Consider the following 19,785-nt stretch of genomic DNA (forward strand, 5'->3'; position numbering starts at 1 on the left):
CCTCTACACTGCTCTACCCAGTGCAAATAGGCCATAGTGCAAACAGGAGCCAGGCCCATAATGTGGCTGGGGCCATCGTACAGAGGGCTCTATATGTGTGTGCGTGTGTGTGTCCATGCCAGAATCTCCCCTTCCCTGCCTATTTCCCCCAAAAGCCCCGCCTCTGCCCCGACTCTTCCCCTGAGGCCCAGCCCCATCCACTCCTCTTCCCTCCTCCCCCTGTGGCTCACTGCTTTTCTCCTTCCATCCCTCCCCACCTGGGTCAGGAGGGATTTGCCTGTGGAACCAGGGCTGGGAGCTGCAGCCACTCAACAAAGGTAGGAGGCGGCCCCAGCTGAGTAGAGGTTGGTGTGGGTGATGATCCAGCACCTCCCTCGCCCGCAGTAACCAGACGTTGAATGTCCAGTCAGTAAATCTGATTGGACACTATCTGGTCCCTTTTAAAACTGGACTTTCCAGGCAAAAACTGGGCACCTGATCACCCTAGAATGGCGTCTAGACCTTGTGCTGGCCCTCTGCACATGGTGAATTTCATCCTAAACGTTCAGGTAACAAACAGCACACAGTCAGACACTGCCTAACAACAGGGGCTGCCCAAGATCCAACAGTCACTCACCTGGCACTCCCCGCAAACGAGGGGAAGCAGTGACACAAGACAGCCTCAGGGAACCACCCAAGTACAACTGAAAATTTAGCCCAGGGCAAGAAATGCTTTGGTGGTTCTTGAAAATCTCATGAAATTTCACCATGAGGCGATGTTGCTCAGTTGTTCACATTCATCCATTGATGGGTTTTTTTGTGGCTTTGTGGGGAATTAGATTTTGCAGCATCAGGGCCTGAGAGTTTCTTTCATCTGTAATCGGTGTGGCTTTGCATTTCTGTCGCTCGCTAAGTATCCCACACCTGGCCCTGCTAAACAGACTGAGCCTAAACTTCTCAGACAATTGGATATTTTTTTTTTCCTTTCAGAAGAGGATGTGTAATTTATTTTACATGCATTGCTTACAGATGAGATTACATCTGGATCATCATAGCAACCTCAGTGCTGAATTGGAGAGAAGAGAATGCATTTCAGGTGCTGTGGAGATGTGTGACGTCACACTGAAACCGTATCCCGCAAGGATTCGGTCAATAGGTGTCTGCAAATCATATCTTGAAGTAGGGCACAGTAGGTCAGATCCAGAAGCAGGACGCCCCCGGCCCGCAGCCTGTGGAGTAGAACAGGGCAGCAGATGTGTGTTTCCTGGTGCTGTGCTGGAACTTGCAGCTGGGGGTGTGGATTCCAGGTTCACCCTTTCCGTGCTTTCTTGCTCATTCAATCACTAGCCCTCTACCTGCAGCTAGATTTACAGCCTTTGGGCCTGACTCCCCGCTACTGTGCATCCCGTGCAGTCATTTATACCTCGGCTGAAAACTGCTGCTATTCTGATTCAGCAACATTATACACCTACTTTGCACAGGGGTAAATGGCTGTGCAGTGGCAGAGAGAATCAGGCCCTTCATCTCTGCACCGTGTCCTTGGTCCAAGCGCTGCGGGTGGCAAAGGCTGACTTCACTCTGTAGGTCACATTTTATAACAGCAGAAGCACTTGGTTCCATGGCTGGGCTTCTCCACGGCACAAGGCGATCTCAGGTCGTTTCTGACGGCAGGTGTGCTAATGTCTTCACATAAGACTTATGGGAGCAGCATTGCAAGATACCAACCCAATTTTGTGTGGCCATGGGAAACATGTTCCCTCCTCCAAGGAATGTCCACAGTTTGCTTGATCTCCTAGGTTGCTAATGATTGCTTTGTGACCTGTACTGGGGAAAATCCATACATGTGGCTAGGGATGTGCTGATCCAGCTACTTCGCCTCGCCACCTCTGACGTGGCTTCGGCAACTCCACCACGTGGAGTAGCTTTACCCGTGCGACGTGGCCTTCAGCCAATACGTTTTGAGACAGAGGCAGTGACAATACTCAGCACTGAAATAGCACTTCACATGCGCAAAGCAATGTAGAGACATGAATCCATTAAAAACACCCCTGCGGGATAGGGAGAGTGAGCTACAAGTGTCCAAATTCTGGACCAGACCAACCGCGATCATTCATCATTTTGGCTACTTATCTCAGGTCCGTCAGATGGATCTGATGGGAGGATTTTGCCACTACAGCCCGTACATTGTTCTCAAACACAGCAGTTAGATTACAGCAAGGCTAAGATTCGCAGTTTAACAGACCACATCTCCAGAGTGCATTCTGAAGCAGAGCGTCCCTCTATATTTGTGGATAAGAGCCATAACTGGCAATCCCACAGTGGTTTCCTTTGTTCCTGGACATTCGAATGTACCCTTTGTTACCGAAATATTCACCCCAGCTGTTGGAAGGAGAAAAAGCACAGAATTAAACATTAAGAGAATAAAACACCTTTCTTTATAGGCAGGGTTCCCCTCCCCCATTTTCTCATGTGTTTCAAACTGTTTAAAAAGGGCATCCAATTCACATCAGTACAGACACATACATGCACAGCTCTACACAGCTCACTTATACCCCACGCATATCCCAGGAGCTTGTTATTCTATAGATAAATACGGCTCAGTGATGGATTTTCTTTTACCTGTTTTTCACAAGCCAAAAGTCCTTCCCATCCAGGGTGCCATAGCCGATAACTAGAACCCCATGATTCACATGATCAGTGCAGCGTGGATCATCGTAGACTCCTGGAAGGAAAGAATGCGCAATCACAAGGGAGAATAAAAAGCCAGCAAGGACTTCTCTGCTCAGTAAAATTGTTGTGAGCAACAGCACCCAAATGGTGCCAACATGCCTCTAACCTGTAAGGGGGGTAATAATAACAATCTCTCACTCTTTTCATCAGTAGATCACAAAGCAGCTCAGTCTCATTATCTCCATTGCACAGATAGGGAAACTGAGGCACAGTGCAGGCAGTGACTTGCCCTTGGAATCAAACCCAGCTCTCCTAAGCCCCAGTCCAGCGCTCTGTCCACTGGGAAGTTTAATTTCCATGGCCTGTACAAACATTGAAAGGCTCCATCATCTCACACATCCCGTGAGTTATTTCAGTAACCCAATTCCCATAAGCACCGGGAGGGAATCTTCCTCTCACTATGGTCTCCTCACAGTGTTCCCTTAAAAACCCTACATCCAGAATTCCCCCAGCACAGGAACCGAGCAAGACAGCCACAAGCTGTCTTAGGAGGCGCCCTTCCAAAAGCTCCAGCATAGGGGGCATGCCAGCCAGGGTTAGGGTCTACAGCAATTCTGTGTGGCGCTTGGGAGCTTGCCATAACTTATGCAACATCCAAGTGTGGACCCCAGTGTGGACCCTTCTCTCATGCTATTGTAATGCCAGTGTGCCAGGGTGGGCAGCGGGGACCGAACATGGGACTTCTGAATTAACGCATGAGCCTCTCCTGCTTGCTCTGTAAAACCCAGCCTCTTCTAACCCAGGCTGGCAGGCTCCTCAACCTTTCTGTGGCCCAGCCACCACTAGAGGGGGACAGAACACCCCACTGAGTGGGTGTGGCTTACATTAACCTGTGCTTTTTTTTAATTAGTTTTGACTGGGTTGTATTCCAGGCACTGTCAGAAATTGTGGCTGCAATTTTGTGCTGCACCAAACTCAGTTCAGGGCGGCTCTAAAATGGCCTTTCAGCCCAGTTCTGGGGTTGAGATGGCTCCTGGGGTAATGTAGGCAGCCACAGATGATGGGCAGCACTGTCAAAGGTGCGACTGATCAGCTGTTTGGAGGCACCGCAGATCAGCTGTTTGGCAGCTAGGAGAGGCGCTTGGGGAAGGCAGAGAGCGGTAAGCAGGGCAGGAGCCTCGGGGGAGCTGGGAGTGGGAAGAGGCGGAGTGAGGGTGAGGCCTCAGGGGAAGGGGTGGAGCACCCCTGGGGAAAAATAAAAGTCAGCACCTATGAACCAAGGGGTAACAGGATGGTGTCACTCACATACAGCAAAACATGCATTCAGCTGCCTGTGGCCTTTGTTTGATAATGACTATAATTTATAGAGGGATCAAAAGATTCCAGGAAATAACAAGAAAACAAAAGGCAGGTCTTTATGGGAAGAGCACAGTGTGTGCGTCTCCTCAGTAACAAGCTGCAGAACAAATAGCAACTTCCTCCACATTCCGCTTTACATTTAAAGAGACAGTCCACAGAAAGCAAAGGCATCACGGCTTCAAACGACGTACCGCACCGGGCGCGAGGTGTTCTAGATTAGAGAACGTACCTGATCTGTACAGGAAAAACGAAGGCAGTTTCGCATCTATGGCGACGGACACAGGTCCGATATCGGCTACGGCATCCTTCAGGGCTGCTTCATTGGCATACGGGAGCTGAACGAACTTGGAGCAGGTGGCGGCTCGCGTGGCAGGGTTATAGTGACACGTTCCGTTCTGGCAGTGGCAAAGAGCAAATGAAACAGGGACATTTCAGCCTCTGGCATGAACATCTGACCCACTCGCAACATTTGTTTTGATCTCCCTTGTATTCCCCTCCGTTGTCTGAATTCCTCACATTTCTTAGACCACTGCTGCTCCCTCTGGAGCATTCCCTCTGCCTCTGGGCATCGAGATCAGAGCTGAGGGACTAATTCATTTTTCAGTTCAGTGACTTACCTGGAAAAACAAACAAATGAAAGAAAACAAAACAAAACAAAAATCTAAAAAAACCAATTGGTTTGTTTCAAACCAAAATTGCATTTTTTTCAGGGTTTTTTGCTGAAACGAAAAATCGAAAAAAATTTGATTTGGCTCAAATGAAACATCTCGAATGTTATTTCATTTCCGAATGAGCTGTCAAAATAGTTCCTTTTGACATTTTCGGGGGGAAAAAAATCAGGGGAGGTTTTTGGCAGAAAATATTTGCCAAATTTAGGTCAAATTCACAAATAGCTTTGGTGCCCTGAAAAGAGCATTTTCAGCCAATTTTAATTCACTCAGTGTTCATCTCTCTCCTTTCCCATCACTCAGGTAAGGAGAAATATGAGGATTCAGCTTTCAGTGACAGCAGTGAACACTTGCAGCACGCATTTCACCGATGGATTTATGAGCCTCCATGCCTCTGGGACAGGGGGAAGTGGGATTAGCTGGGTTTCACTGAGAAGTCAGAGGAACAAACAGAGCTAAGATTACAACAAACAGAGCTAAGATTACAAGTGACCTAAGCACAAGTCCCTCTGCTCTAGCCATTAGCCACCACTCTCCACCCAACATTGGGAGTAGACGTCAGGAATACTGATGCCAAGTTTTACTGCTCTAATGACTGCCTGCAGACCTCTTCTCTTGTTCTTTGTGCTGACAGAAATAGCACAGGAAGACCCAGCAAAACAGGCCACAAAGAACAGAATGCTACACACTCGCCAGAAGAGATGCCAACAACAGACTACGAAAAGGACTAGGGAGTCTCTGAGTTTTTGGGGGATGTCTACATGGCATTCATAAACCTGGGTCTCTGGGACCCAGGCTTGCGGACTCAGTGTTTCCAAGCCCACTCTTCAGCATCCACACTGCACTGTAAACCTGGGTTTACAATTGCTGGGCCCAGGTCTCACAGCTGTGCTAATGTGTCCATACTGCCCTGCACAGACGTTCTGACTCAGCTCTGCAGCTTTTGCTGCACCCACTCTGCAAAATGACAAGGCTTGGATGCAAGTCAGCGGGACGTGGACGCTGACCCTCCCCTCTAGCACAGTCCTAGGACCTGGGGCCTGAGCGCTTGCTGTCCTGAGTCAGGCTGATTAGTGTATGGATGGAAGGGGAGCCTGGGATCAAAGCTGAGTCAGAACCCGGGCTTAGTGTGCAGTGTAGACAGACACTCTCTGTGTCTGTCTCAAACCTGGATACCAACCCGAGCTGTGTACGGATAGGAAGCGTCCGAATCAATGCCGTCATTATCAATAATGTACTGGAAGGCCTGGGTCATATATCCACCGCTGCAGCCGTAGTTCCCATACATACTGGTACAGTCGACTAGGTTCTGTGCACTGAGAGACACCAGGTTTCCAGTTTTCAGTTTCACCTGGGCTTCTAGGGCACCGACAGCACTGAAAGCCCAGCAGGCGCCACAGGGCCCCTGAAAAAGCCAGAGAGATGCACTGAGCCACTGCTGTGATGGGCACCCATGTCAGCAAGGGAACAGATTGAGCCTCCCACCTGATTCTTCACATCAGTAACACATCCTTTGTCCCTCCAGTCCATGGAGTCCGGCACTTGGCTGCCAGGGCGCGGCCTGTAGGTGGAATTCCGGTCAGGTCGGTGGGGAATTTTCACTCCAGTTAACAAAGCAGCCACTTCCTCGCTGGTCTAGTTAAAAGAACACACACACCCCTTCAGACTGACGTCCCCTTGGATGTACAGCTGGCCCCAAACACTGGGGGAATTCAGATACAAACTCTGCGGTTCAGGTTCAACTCATGTTCATTGACACAGTGTTTTCCTTTATGCACTGAAAAATATGAGCAGGACTGAATGCTGGGGATCAGTTTGGCTGACACAATAGCCTATGCTGTAGCTTTGTTTGCTGGGAACTCTGGATTCTGTGATTCTTCATGTGCTAATCCTCCCCCAGGATATTGCTGGGGAGAGAACCCAGGACTAGCACTGTCGGAAAGTTTTCAGACAAAAACAATATTTTTTTTTGGCTGAAAACTGCATATTTGGGTGGACCGAAACAATGCGTGAACTCACCTTGAATTTGCAAAATTGTTTCAGCTGGGGGGAAAAAATTCATAACCCGTCAAAATGACTTTTCAGTTCAAATTTTACTGCCATTTTATTTATTTATTTCTTAAAAAGGTAAAATAATCTAGAAAACTAAAAAAAATGTGTTGTCCAACCGTAAATCAATTGTTTTCATCTTTTTTTCATTTCACCATTGCTATTTCAGGTCCACCTGAAGCTAACTTTTGATTGATTGATTTTTCAGCCACCAAACCAAAAAAATCTCTTCTTCACAAAGCTCTACCCAGGAGCATCAGCATTGCCAAGTCTCTTGATTTTATTGTGCGTGTCAGTATATCTGGTGTTTTCCTTAAAGCACCAATGTGGGGGGGAAGGAGTTGTGAGATTGCACAAGAAGTTCAGCCTTTTTTTTTTTTTTTTTAAATTTCCATCTCTCGTGTTGCTGTGGAGACCTGCAGGAAAACATAACCCTTAAAAGCGCAAAACCCAGAGGCAAATAAAAAGAGCCCCCAGACTTAGACTTTCTTCAAATTCCAGGATTTTTAAGCCCCCCCATGATTTTAGGGGCCTGACTCCTGAGTCCTGAATGCTTGGCGGTGGCAGTAACGGGATCTGAAGCACAAGCCCCTGCAATTTCAGTTAAAGGAGCAACTTCTTTAACCGGCAATGGCCTAGCAGACAGGCTGTGTGTTATTCCACACGTGGCATTCCTCATGGGGGTAAGGGAGGGTGGAAGACACAGTAAGGTAGAGAAGCAGGAACCTGCAGGAATGGGATTCTCTCAGTTTTGATCTCACGTGCACTCTGTGTGCAAGGTGACACTGCTTGGAGGATGCCATTTGATACAGAAACATTCAGGGGGGGGAAGGAGGGGTCACACCAGCAGCGGGCTAGCAGGGGGTGGAGTACCTGCACTTAAAAAATCAGGACTACCCCATTGATGGCAGATTTCCCCCACACACCCCTGACACCAGCATGTAGGACAAAGATTTGCACAGCTCTCGGGAGCAGTAAAGGGGGCAGGTTGCTGCTGGAGGACACATAGGGGTGCTGTGGTTTGTGGGCCTACCTCTGCACTGCTCATACTGACCCTGAATTGGCTGCAGCTTATTCTACCCCGATTCAGTTACATTCTCTGGCCATGGCACCCCCTGAGAAATACAGATAATTCCCAGATGCCCGGTCACTTGGTCTGAAGTGATATTTTTTTTAAACTTACCATGTCTGCCAGGTGGTTCATGCCCAGCTCATAGGAATGCAGCCCCAGTGAGTGCTCGAGGTTATGCAGCATAACAAGCTTGAGGTTCTTTTCCCAAGTCACGCGCCGTTCCCCTTCCTCTTTCTGGAACCAAAGCACAGTCCCCACGTTATTATGCAGTAGCCCAGAGGAAACCATGTGCAGTATAAATGAGTTATAGTTCTACAGCGCTTTTTGATCCCCCAGGAACCTGAGTGCTTTGCAAAAATCTTGCCCAGATCCTACAACACTCACTCAAGCAAAACGTCCTAGGAAATCAAGGGGAGTCTTAACAAGTTAAGCGTGGCAAGATTGAGTCCTACCGCAGCCCCAAAATGCAGCCAGTTCTGGAGTGGTCTGCAGCTGTTTTTTAACAGCACACAGCAACACTACACAACAGGGTGGGACAAGAAGAGAAGAATCACATTGTATCCACTTAAATCATCAGGGGGAACTATAGGGAGGCAGAATGTAATTGCCACCAGGACAGTGATGATACCTTGTAATTTAGGAGGAAAGTACTGTAGGATTCACTAATGACCCCAAACAGTCGGGGCCTTCAACTAAGCCAAAGTAATTAAGGAGCTGAACATACAGTTAGGAGGCAAAACAATATCAAGAATCAAACATTCACAATACAGCTTACAGCTGTACAAATCACTGACTTTTTGGTTTGGCAGCCAAACCAAACAACGTTTTTAAAATCAGTTGAAGATTTTTGGACTTGAGTCAAACATTTTGTTTCAATTTGGGGCTTTTTAAACCTTTTTATTTAGTTATTGTTAATAGAACGGAGGGAAATTCCAAGACAAAATGGCTTTCCAAAAGGAAAAGTCAAAACGGTTCATTTATTAAACGCTGAAATGAATCACTTTTTCCCACCTTCCCATTTTATTTTTTTTAATTTGACAGAAACAATCTGCCAAAATCTAGCCAAATTCCCCAATTGTTTCTGTCAACCCGAATATGCATTTTGCCACCAAAAAAAAAAAGAAAGAAAGAAAAAAGAGGTGTGTGAAATATGTCACCTGGCTCTAATATATCCCTAACAAAACACGCTTTAAGAAATCAGCTAACCCCCTGGGATGGTTTAGGCAAGGTGGAGGGTACATGCAGGGCCCAGTGCTCATTAAAGCTGAATGCACTTCTGAAAGCAGAGAGAGCTTTACAGTCTCCAGAAGAGGAACAGGAGGCACCGATCTCAGTGAGAGCTGCCAGAGGGCTGGCATGCCAAGGTCCTGGATACCTGCTGACCGGAGGGGAGATGGTGATGGAAATCCCCCTCCCCCACTTCAAACCCACAGCTGCACAGACCCCACCTTGTGGCTGTATTGCTTGCCATAGGTTTTCTTCCAGAGCTCCCAGTGGTTGTCCAGCGTCGGGTCTGAGTGTAGATGTGCAGTAGCAGCAGAAGCAAGAGAGGCCAGGAAGATACAAAGCAACAGCTTCATTCTGGTCAGCTAGGGAAAAAAAAAAAAAAAAAGAGCACGCTGGTGAAAGATAATATCTGCATGGTTAAGTCAAGTGTCTCAATTTCCTCCACTCAGTGATTGTGCAAAAGATCCAACACTGACTTGCTGAGATTTCTCCACTCTCTCTGCCAGGAGCAAAGTGTCAAGAAGCAAACCCTGACCCTGCAGCAGCTCTCACACTTGTACCTCTTGGGGGCGAGGGGGCGAGGGAAGGGGCTTCCTGGAACCCCATACGACAACAACAGACTTGAAAGGAAAACAGAGCTAGGTGAATGGATAATATCACCCGGGTACTTCCACAGCTCCTGAACTGGATCTTGGACCTGGACCTGGGCATTAGAGCCTGGTATAAGGGATACAGCGGGGAGGGAGGGATAGAGCTAGCGAAAGTCAGAGACATTCCCAGCTGGGGTGGGAACTGATGTAGCTTCACTGAGGTCAATGAGTTTGATCCCTAGGTGGTGTAAACTGGTGTCGCTCCATTGTGGTCACTGGAGCAAAGCTGATTTACACCAGCTGAGGATCTGGCCCAGAGAGATTTGGGTGAAGAGGGCTTGGATTTTCAAAGGAGCCCAAGCAATTTTCAAGGGAGTTAGGCAACCAAATCCCATTAACTCTCACCTAACTCCCCTAGGTTCCTTTGAACACTCCAGCCTAAATAGGAAGATGGAGGGGTGTACGGGGCTAGAAAGACAGAGAGACAGAGCGGGTGTATGAGAATAGATAGATAGGGTGTATGGCAAGTGAGAGAGAGGGTGTTGAATGGATAGATAGAGGCAGTGGTGAGCTGGAGCCGGTTCGCCCGAACTGGTTGTTAAATTTTGAAGCAGTTTTAGAACCGGTTGTTAACCCGCTTCCCTGAAGGGGGCGCTGAGGCTTTGATGGGCTCTGGCTGGGAAGTGATGAAATTCCTCCTCCGGCCACCGGGGGCGCTGCGCTGCGGGAGCCATGTGGGCTGCCACCTGGCCCTGGGCACAAGCCCTGGTGCTGTTCCCCCGACCCCTGGCCCTGGGGCTCCCGCTGCTGCCTGGTGGGTCCCCGGCTGCTCTGCTGGGCCTGGGCTGCGTCCTACTGCTCTCCCCATGAGCGCCCACCACCCTGCCCTGCAGCCAGCCCCTGCCTCCAGCCAGCCCCTGCACCCCCTGCCTCCAGGCACCGCCTGCACCCCCTGCCCGCACCAGCCCCTGCCTCCAGCCACCTCTGCACCCCCTGCCCGCACCAGCCCCTCGCGTACCCCCTGCCCTGCCCGCAGCCAGCCCCTGTCTCCAGCCAGCCCTGCACCCCCATGCCCTGCCTGCAGCCAGCCCCTACCTCCAGTCAGCTCCTGCCCTGTCTCCAGCCAGACCCTTGCCTCCAGCCAACCCCACACCCTCCTGTCTCCAGCCAGCTCCGCACCCCCTGCCCTGCCCACAGCCAGCCCCGCACCCCCTGCTTCCAGCTAGCCCTGCCCCATCCCCCTGTCTTCAGCTGGCCCCACGTCCACTGGTGCCCTGCAGTTCCCAGGGCAGTAACCCTGCACACCTGCTTCAATGAGGGGGGCATGGAGCAGCTGAGACCCACACATGTGCACACCCTCGGGTGACCAGACAGCAAGTGTGAAAAATCAGGATGGGAGTGGGGGGTAAAAGGAGCCTATATAAGGAAAAAGACCCCAAAATTGGGACTGTCCCTATAAAATCGGGACATCTGGTCCCCCTAGCACACCCCCAGGGCGTGGCGGGGACCCACACATGTGAAACGGAGCTCGTTTCTAGTTCAGGCCCATCTTTGTAAAAAAGAACTTGAGGCAGGGTTAATACACACACGTATTTTCCCGGACAGGTCAGGCTTTTTGGTTCTTAAATGGCCGTCCGGGAAAATACGGACGTATAGTAACCCTGTTGGTACAAAAAATACATACTGGGGCACATCCCTTAAATCAGAACTTTTTATAGGGAACCGGTTGTTAAGATTTTGGTAGCTCATCACTGGATAGAGGAGGTTATTGGAAGAGAGAAAGTTTTATATGGGGATAGAAAGACAAGACTGATACACGCCGATGTATGCAGATGCAAACTCTCTACAAGCAAAATACAAAACATCATTTCTTGATTTTAGTTCCTCAAACATATGGTTCCAAACATGACGAAGAGGAGATTTAAAGTACAGGGGGAAAAAGAAAAAGCCAAACATACCAGATGGGAGTTCGCCCAGTGGAGATTTCTAGACAGGAATCCTGAACTGATCGGCAGGCAGCAAGAATTCCCCCAAATTCTCCTCCCAACGTTAGCTCCTGAGTGAACCCTAACACACTTCCTGCTCTGACTGCATGCTGAGAACAACAACTTCGGTTTGCCCTGCCAGGCTCATCACAGGGGACTGTGAATAGGGAAATGCCAGGACCTCTGGTTTCACTATTACTGTGACTGTATCAAAATAGGGATGTTCACTACAGCTGCAGGCTGATTTTCAGTCCCCAGCCCCGGAAGACTAAAATCAGATGTTTTTCCTTCCCTTCTCAGACCCTACAGCACATGATTGGGAGAGTTAAAAAATAAACTAGTAGGGTCAACATTTTCAAAAGCTCAGACAGGTGCAAACAGTCGCTGGGACCTCCCTTTTGGGGTTTAAGTTACCATCAGTATTATGGTAAAACCTAGAGATATCAGCTGAAATAAGGACCCAGGTCCACCGGTTCTGCATGAACACAGAGGGAAAGACAGAGCCTGCCTCCCTGAGCTCGCAAGCTAAATAGATAAAGACAGACGAAGGGCAGGGGGAAACTGAGGCACAGATCAGGGAAGCAATTTGCCCAAGGTCACACAGCAGGGCAGGGCTAGTGCAGGGACTAGAATGCAGGTCTCCTGAGTTGCAGTCCAGTGCCTGCTTCACTGGCATTTGGGCACCCAGCACGCTCTCCAAGCCGGTGTTTGGTTTAGCCTCAACTGCCTGAGCACCCAGCATTGACTGGGATTTTCAGAGCACCGGGGCACTTTCCTGAGTGCACAGGGCTGAGCAGAAATGCCCTCTAGGTGCACATTAGCATATGGATATTGGCACTTTGAATATGCTAATGAGGCCTAGAATCCCAAACACAGGCTGGCAGATGTTCCTCCCCACCCCTTCACCCCTTTCAAACAGCAGGCAGGGCCTTGGGAGGGAAGAGGCCAAGTGCGAGTGGGGCCATGGGGTGGAGCGCGGACAGGGCCTCTGGGGGAAGAGGCCGAGTGGAGCGGGGTGTCGGAATGGAGCAGTGGACAGAGCAGGGGGTGGAGCGATGGTCCTGGCACCGTGGCCCACAAAAAATTAATCCAGTCCTGCGGGTGCTGAGATGGACCCTGAGATCCACAGATGAAAGGTTCTATAGCAGTGCACAGATCAGGCCAGATCTTCAGCTGCTAGAAATCAGCATAGCTCCTATTCTGAATAACCCTCGGAACACAGACTGCATAGCAATGAAATGCTTTCGGAGATGAATATTTGCCTGCTGCAGCCTCTAACGGGTTACACATGTAAGCAGGGTCTGAATGAACTCTGTGAATGAGAGTAAGAGACTTCAGGAGCAAACTGTATTTACATGAACGCACCTACTCTGCTGAGCTACCCAGCAGATAGAGCGGTGTTGCTCAAAATAATCAACTTTGGCTGGTGTTGGGTTACAAATCACTTTAGTACTGAAGTATGTTCCAGTGTGTGATATTTTCATTATAGTACGAAAGATCTATATCTAATCCTGCAATAGGGAACAATGGAAATGAGAATAGAGGGACTGCGGTTTGTGAGTGAGGGCCACCGGCAGAGCTGTGGGAGGGGAGCTCAGGGCTGGGAGAGCAGGGCCTGGGGGGTGGGATCTGAGATTGGGGCGCCCCACTGTGCCAGGCTGCCCAGATCCTGACCCATAGCAAGGCCCCTCGCTCTCTTGCTCATTTCCTAATCATCCCTCTCTGTCCCTCCCAGCCGAATGGGGGCACCAGCCCCCCATGTCCCACGCTCTGACCCACCCTGTGTCCAGGGATCTCAGAACCGTTACGGGGAGGGGGCGGTTCATGTGTTTGAATCCTCCAGCAGCTTTGTGAAAACCTGTCTCCATGCAGCCATCGGCAGCACCTGCCCGCCACCCTGCCCTCTGCTCTGCGACTGGGGAGTGACACCCAACGCTGGGTCTCCAGACACCCGCACCCCTGACACAGAACGGAGACACTAAACACACATGTGTGCACGGAGACACACACAAACATGCAATACCCACACAGACACCACTAATGCATGTACCCAGACACACACACAAAGATACACACAGCCGCAGAGATACCGCTGTGCACACACACAGCTAAACACACACACACACACCCCGCCCAGGCTGGGGTCCCTTGGGGAAGGTGTTCGGGACGATGCTGTCACCAGCTCGACGTTGCTGTCTGTCTCCCTGGTGCAGCCCAGCCTGGGGGTCTCGTTCCCCAGGGCCCAGAGCAGGTTCTCTCAGTTGGGGGCTGAGCTCTGGAAGTCTGGGCCTGGACCGGCCCAGGGTCTGCCCCGTGCCCCGCACTCTCCGGCCAGGTCTAGCTGGGTGGCTGCTCCCCCCTGGTCTGGCACTTGGTGGTTGTGTCCCCCCAGGCCCCGACTGATCTCCAACACCGCGGCCCATCGCTGCCCAACTGAGACTTTCCTTCCCCCGAAGTCTCTGTCCTGGGATCCTGCCTCCAGCTGGTGTTGGCCCGGACCCCGACCCCAGTGACCATCGTCCTCACCCTGCTGGGCCCGGTGGTGGGAGGGGGCGTCCGCCTGGCCCCGCAGAATCCGCCACAGAGCTTCGTGCTCTGCAGCTGGTACCGACCAGCGACCGCCACTGATGAAAACAGCCGGATCCTCACCTACTACCCACAAACACCCCCCGTCCAGACCCCCGGCCCAGCCCACACGGGGCGGGAGACAGCGGGGCCGGGCTGCGCCCTGCACATCGCGGGGTTAACGCTCAGCAACACCGGGAGCTACGCGGTGCAGATACAGAGCCCGACTCGTGACCGGCTGGGGCTGTCCCCTGACAACCGGACCCTCCCGGTGCAGGGTGTCACCCGGGGCGATGCCGGCGCCCACCAGTGCGAGGTCGGGACCCCCGTCAGCACCAACCGCAGCGAGCCCAGCGCCGAGACGCTGGCCTGTGAGTAACTGCAGCCCCGCCCCCCCGCCAGCGCTGCCCCCGGCCCTGCCGGCATCGCCCAGCCACGGAGATGCGGCTGCCTCTGGTGTGGGGGTGGCTGTTTACACGGGGATCCCAGTGCTGGCACCAGTGCCCCCGGGTGACGTTAGTGCCTGTACAGGAGGGGTTGGGGGCTCGGGGGGGGTGGGGGGGGGCTCTCTCTCTGCGGGCCCCAGTGCGGCGCATCGGGGGTCCAAACTCTATGAGCAGAGAGGGGAGCTGCCCCCATGCAGGCCCTGTGGGAGGGAGGGAAAAGGAGGGGACCCTGCGTTGGGGGGGGGGCTATAGGGTAGCAGGGGGGAATGTGAGGAAAGGTGCCCCTGGGGGGAGGGACTGTTGGGGCCTTGTGGGGGGCGTGGGCCCCCTGGGGGGTGTCCCCAGCTCCCCTGGGCCATCTCTGACCCCTCCCCATTTCCCCAGATGCTGCAGCCCGGACAGCGGGACATGTACGACCAGCTGCAGAGATGAGGCCCCCCAGTGCCCTGGTGGATGCTGGGAAGACCCCTGTATCGTGGCATGGCGGGGGGAGCATCTCTGCTGTGTGTGGGGGTCAGTCCCACCTGTTCTTTTACAGCCACTTTGCTAAGTTCACTAACAGCCCCCCCCCCGCCCTCGGGGGTCACTAGTCCCGGTGGGGCTCTGGGACAGGCTGGCATCCAGCCTGGGGGGAGGGGCCCCCGCTTGGCCTTCGGGTCCAGCCAGAGGCCAAGGAAGCATCCGGAGAGAGATGCTGGGATCCCGCAGCCGGGGAGGCTCCCCGAGGTCTCTCCCCAGATGGTCCCTGGCTGAACCCAGAGTGGTTGCAGTGGGTGTGTAACAGGAACCCAGCGCAGCCCTGGCCGTGTGCCCCCATTGGACAGGGGGGTGAGCCAGGGGCTCGGCTGTCAGTGAGCCAGGCCGGATGGGACCAGTCCGTCAATCTGAGCTCCTGTGTCCCACCAGCCACCAGCCCCCCCCCAGCACCCGCCTGCTCCATCCAGCACCCGAAGTCAGAGCAAAGTGTCACTGCTCCCGGGGGCCCAGCCCATTCTGTGCCACGGGCGGGGACCGGGGGACCAGATGCGGCAGGGCGGGAGATAGAGAGACCCAGAGAACCCCGGCCAGTGACCTGCCCCATGCTGCAGAGGGAGGGGAGTCCCCCACAAGCCCTGCCAGTCTGACTGGGGGGAAAAACCTTCCTGAGCCCAGACATGGCGACTCGCTGGACAGTGGGCATGTGAGCAAGAACCAGTCAGCCCAGCACCTGCCAGAGAGAGAGAGAGACACTCGGAGCCCCGCAGAGCCCATCCCCAGGCCAGGCCACCCCCCATGCTTTGCAGGAAGGAGATAAAAACCTCCCAGAATACACAGGGGTGAGATCCCTGCCTGACCCCTGCCGGCAGCTGGCTGAGACCCTGAAGCATGAGCATTAGCAACCTAAGATGTAAACCAGGCGTGACCCCGGAGATGCTGAGCCCAGCCCCTGCCCTTGGCCTGGCCCAGCCCCATCACAAGCCCCACCCGTCAGTTTGTCCAGCTCTCTGGTAACGCTAGAAACCCTGTAGTGTCCAGCCTGGTCTGTGGCATTGGGGTCCTTGGGCTGAACTCTCCCCCCCACACACACACCCCGGGGAGTTACACCCCCACTGCAGTTACTGCGAGCGCTCAGTCCCCTCCCACCCCCCCTCCACCTAAACAGCCAAGCTGCCAGGCCCCGCTCCTAGGACAGACCCTCCAGCCCCTGCCCAGCCAGGCAGCGCCTCTGCACCGGCTCCCGGCTGCCTTCCCCTTTCTCCACCCGGGGGACAGAGCAGCCGCCTGCTCCCAGCCGAGGGCTCACCAGGGCGCGGCCAGTGGGACTAATCCGGCCGCGCTGCAGGACAGACCTGAGCCATCCCAGGCCTGCCGTGCTCACAGCCACATCCCCAGGGGACTCTCCATTATCCTGCGACTGCCCCCACGCCCAGGGCTCTCTCCTCCTCTGTCGCGGCCCCGCTGAGCTCCCAGCTGCAGAGGAAATCTTGTTCTTAGCGCCGAACCATGTGCCGGTGCGACCTGTGTGGTCGGCGTCCAGGCCCTGGCTGTCGCTCCAGTCTGCCGGGTCCTCCAGCTCCTCCTGGGTAAGGGCCCCGGCCTCCCCGCAGTGCCCCTGCCCCCGACTTTGTACCACCAGCAAATGTCGGCTGCCCCCGCCCATGTCATGTGCCACGGTCCTTAATAAACTATTGACTGAGCCTGGTTCCCAGACCGAGCCGCACGGACACCTGTAGCAACCTCCCTCCAGGCCAGTGAGTCTCTGCTCAGCACCGCCCGCAGCCCTCGCCCCGTGGCCGGCTCCCGACCCACCGCCCAGCGCCCCGACGCAGTGGGGAATTCCCCACGGGGCTCCATGGCAGAGGCGTTCCTGAACGCCGGGCGTGTGAGCTCTGTGGCGCGTCCCTTCGCTGACCAGCCGGTGATTGGCCCGGAACCCGGGTGAGTCTGGGCGCTCATGTGTGTTACAGCCCTGTGCCCAGTTACCGCCAGGACCTTGATTCCTCTGCCGTGCGCTGCTGGGGGCAGCCCGGCCGCTCGGTACCATCCAGAGCCCGTTTTCCCTGTTCTGCGCCGTGAACCTGTGTCCTGGGAGCTCCCACTCAGCCAGTACCCGGGGCCCAACGCCAGCCTGGGGCGTGTCCACCCGGCTGGGACAGGAGTTGTGGGAGCGCGAATCGAGAGCCAGAGTCATGCCAAGGAGAGCCTGGTGCATGCTGGGAGGCCTCCCAAAAAACCCTGAACATGTGACTCAGGCCTGACTGACGCTGCCTGAGTCTGCCGAGAGCCGGAGCCGACCGCTCTGGGAGAGCCCACAGGAAATGGGGCAATCGGCTGGTGGAGCAATATCCGGTGGGAGGGGCCGAGGGTTGTGACTAAGTGGGACTGTTCTCAATGTTTCCCTGAATAGTGTGGGGGTGCCTCAGTTTCTCCTATGCAGTTCTTAAGTATCTAGGTGGTGGGGTAAGGGTGTATGATTACTGCAGAGCCCTAGAGGGCAGGTGTGTGCAGGGGTCTGGACACAGAGAATGGCCAACACCCTGTTTCCTGGCAACTGATGGCCTGAGTCCTTCCCCCTGCAAGGTGAGAGCTAAAGGGTTGGAGAACAAAGGAATCAGGTGACCTCCTGGCCCAGGAAACGGACAAAGCCCACAGGAAGAGGGGCTGGAGGGAGTTTCAGTTTGGGGCTGGCTGGGACATGGAGTGAAGGGCAGACGTGGTTGTCTGGCTCACTGCCCCCCAAAATGGACCCAGCTGAGGGGTCCTGTTCTCTGCACCTACAAGCTCTGTTTTAGACCATGTTCCTGTCGTTTAATAAACCTCTGTTTTACTGGCTGGCTGAGAGTCACGTCTGTCTGCGAAGTTGGGGTGCAGGACCCTCTGGCTTCCCCAGGAGCCCCGCCTGAGCGGACTCGCTGTGGGAAGCGCACGGAGGGGCAGAGGAGGCTGAATGCTCCGAGGTCAGACCCAGGAAGGTGTAAGCCGGATGAGCTGTGTGTCCTGCAGACAGGCTGCTCACAGAGAGGAGACTTCCCCAGAGTCCTGACTGGCTTCATGGGGAGCAGTTCCAGATCATCGCCCAGGGGGACTCCGTGACAACTGGTGGCAAAGGTGGGATGTACTGCACCCCGTGGACGGCACTTCCTGCAGTGAGTGACTGGGGAGCAGTAAAACGAAGGGGGATTGACAGGGACCAGGCGTGCTGAAGATTCAGAGAGAGACGGTTTCAGGGGGCGGTTAAACCCTGGGAGTGTGTGACCAGAGAGAAGGACTTTTGCGGTAACAGGGTCCCCCGGGGGATTGCAGCGAGCAGTCCCAGGGGCAGAGGAGTCTGCAGCTCGACCCTGGCAAAGAGGAGGTGACCTCGAGAAGGGCTGGCACACTAGGGGTTCTCCCTGGAAACCGTGGGGAGCTGAGAGCACACAGGCCTGTGAGTCCACAACAGCTTGGGAAGAGCGGAGTGATGGCCTGTCACGGTCTCCTTGAGAAGGACATTGTAACCCTGTGCAGAAAGGAAGGGTTGCGCATTGGAAAGTTCACCAAAGCACAGTTAATCGTGCAGCTGGAGGAGGATGACCGCTCTAAGGAACAGATTCCTGACCCCAAATGGGGCTATAGCAGGATCTGGGAGCAGCTGGAGTAGTAGCCAGGCATCCCCAAGACTCCTGTCCCTGACCAGACGAGGGTCTTCACGATCGGGTTCCCCATCGGGGGATCAGAGACGGACGGGATTGGAGCTGAGTCCGAGAGAGCAAGAGGACCGTGAGAGACAGCGAGAGCCCGAGAAAGAGCTGCAGGAGACGCAGCAGCATGAACTGGCAATGGTGGAGCGGAGAGGCCAAGGGGACCTCCCCGGGGTGAGTGGGGATAGACCCCGGGGGGCCAGTTCCACAGGGAACTTCGAGACTAAATTGCTGCCCCTGGTTAAGGGGGGCGGGAATGTGGATGCCACCTCACTGCCTTTGAGCAGGCTGGCGATTTGAACCAGGGGGACCCTGCGGAAAAGCCCCGGTGTCTAGCTCCCTTCCTGGGTCCTGAGGCCATAGACTCCGTCAGCCAGATGGGTGGGGCTCCCACTCCTGACCCCAACCTATATGTCTGTGTGGAGTTTCCTGGGGCCAGGCCCCTCGGACCCCCAGTGGGAGCGGAAGGTGACAGTCGATCGGGAGACATTCCTGGGGTGGCGAGATCCTGGGACAGAGAGAACGGTTGTCAGACCCCTGGTGGTGCAGCCTCAGATGCTGAGGGGCTGTGTGCGCTGGGTGAGGGTCCCAGGGACGAAGCCCCTCGCGCTGCCTATGGCCCAGATCCCTGTGCAGACCCAGGAGAGGTGGGGCTGGCTGGTCGGTGGGGTTCTCCGGGATATCAGCTGTGAGACCCTGTTGTGGGGTGACTGTGTCTCTTTGGGACAGGATCCAGGCCCTGCTCCGGTAACTGCCAAGGGTTTGAATATGAATCCAGGGAACCAATCGGCGGAGAGGAAAATGGTCAGTGAAAATGCAGATGACCTGGCTGGCAGCAGGGAGGAGCTTCTAGGCTCAGGATACCTGCCTGCCCATAACCAGACCCCTGGGGCTGGGTGGGACAGAGAGACGCTCCCCGCCCCCTTGCACACCGGAGGGGGGGGGGCTCAGAGGGCTCACGCTGGCTCTGATGCAGTGAGGAAAGCAGCAAGCTCGCTGCTACCCCACTGGGACA

General features: G+C 54.1%; 1 protein-coding gene across 1 annotated transcript; it reads right to left on the reverse strand.

Moving 5' to 3' along the window:
• Positions 1-194: 194 nt before the first annotated feature.
• Positions 195-11,763, reverse strand: LOC311512617 (cathepsin S-like). Its single transcript, XM_084613935.1, has 8 exons — positions 11,573-11,763; positions 9,246-9,386; positions 7,909-8,031; positions 6,162-6,311; positions 5,857-6,081; positions 4,238-4,403; positions 2,599-2,701; positions 195-2,358 (listed from the first exon to the last, which is right to left on the reverse strand). The coding sequence occupies exons 2-8, from the start codon at positions 9,375-9,377 to the stop codon at positions 2,259-2,261; spliced, it is 999 nt and encodes a 332-aa protein (XP_084470061.1). The 5' UTR covers positions 9,378-9,386; positions 11,573-11,763; the 3' UTR covers positions 195-2,258.
• Between the last annotated feature and the right edge of the window lie 8,022 nt (positions 11,764-19,785).

This window comes from Lepidochelys olivacea, assembly GCF_965140295.1.
Source record: "Lepidochelys olivacea isolate rLepOli2 genome assembly, chromosome: 24".
NCBI lineage: Eukaryota > Metazoa > Chordata > Testudines > Cheloniidae > Lepidochelys > Lepidochelys olivacea.

Bases quoted from the DNA above. Each gene is read 5' to 3' on its own strand.
- LOC311512617 (XM_084613935.1), bottom strand. From the start codon at position 9,377: ATGAAGCTGTTGCTTTGTATCTTCCTGGCCTCTCTTGCTTCTGCTGCT. The intron at 6,312-7,908 runs GTAAGTTTAAAA...TCTTTTAACTAG, and splicing joins TGAACCACCTGGCAGACATG to ACCAGCGAGGAAGTGGCTGC. The intron at 2,702-4,237 runs GTACGTTCTCTA...CTTTCCTTCCAG, and splicing joins GTTTTTCCTGTACAGATCAG to GAGTCTACGATGATCCACGC.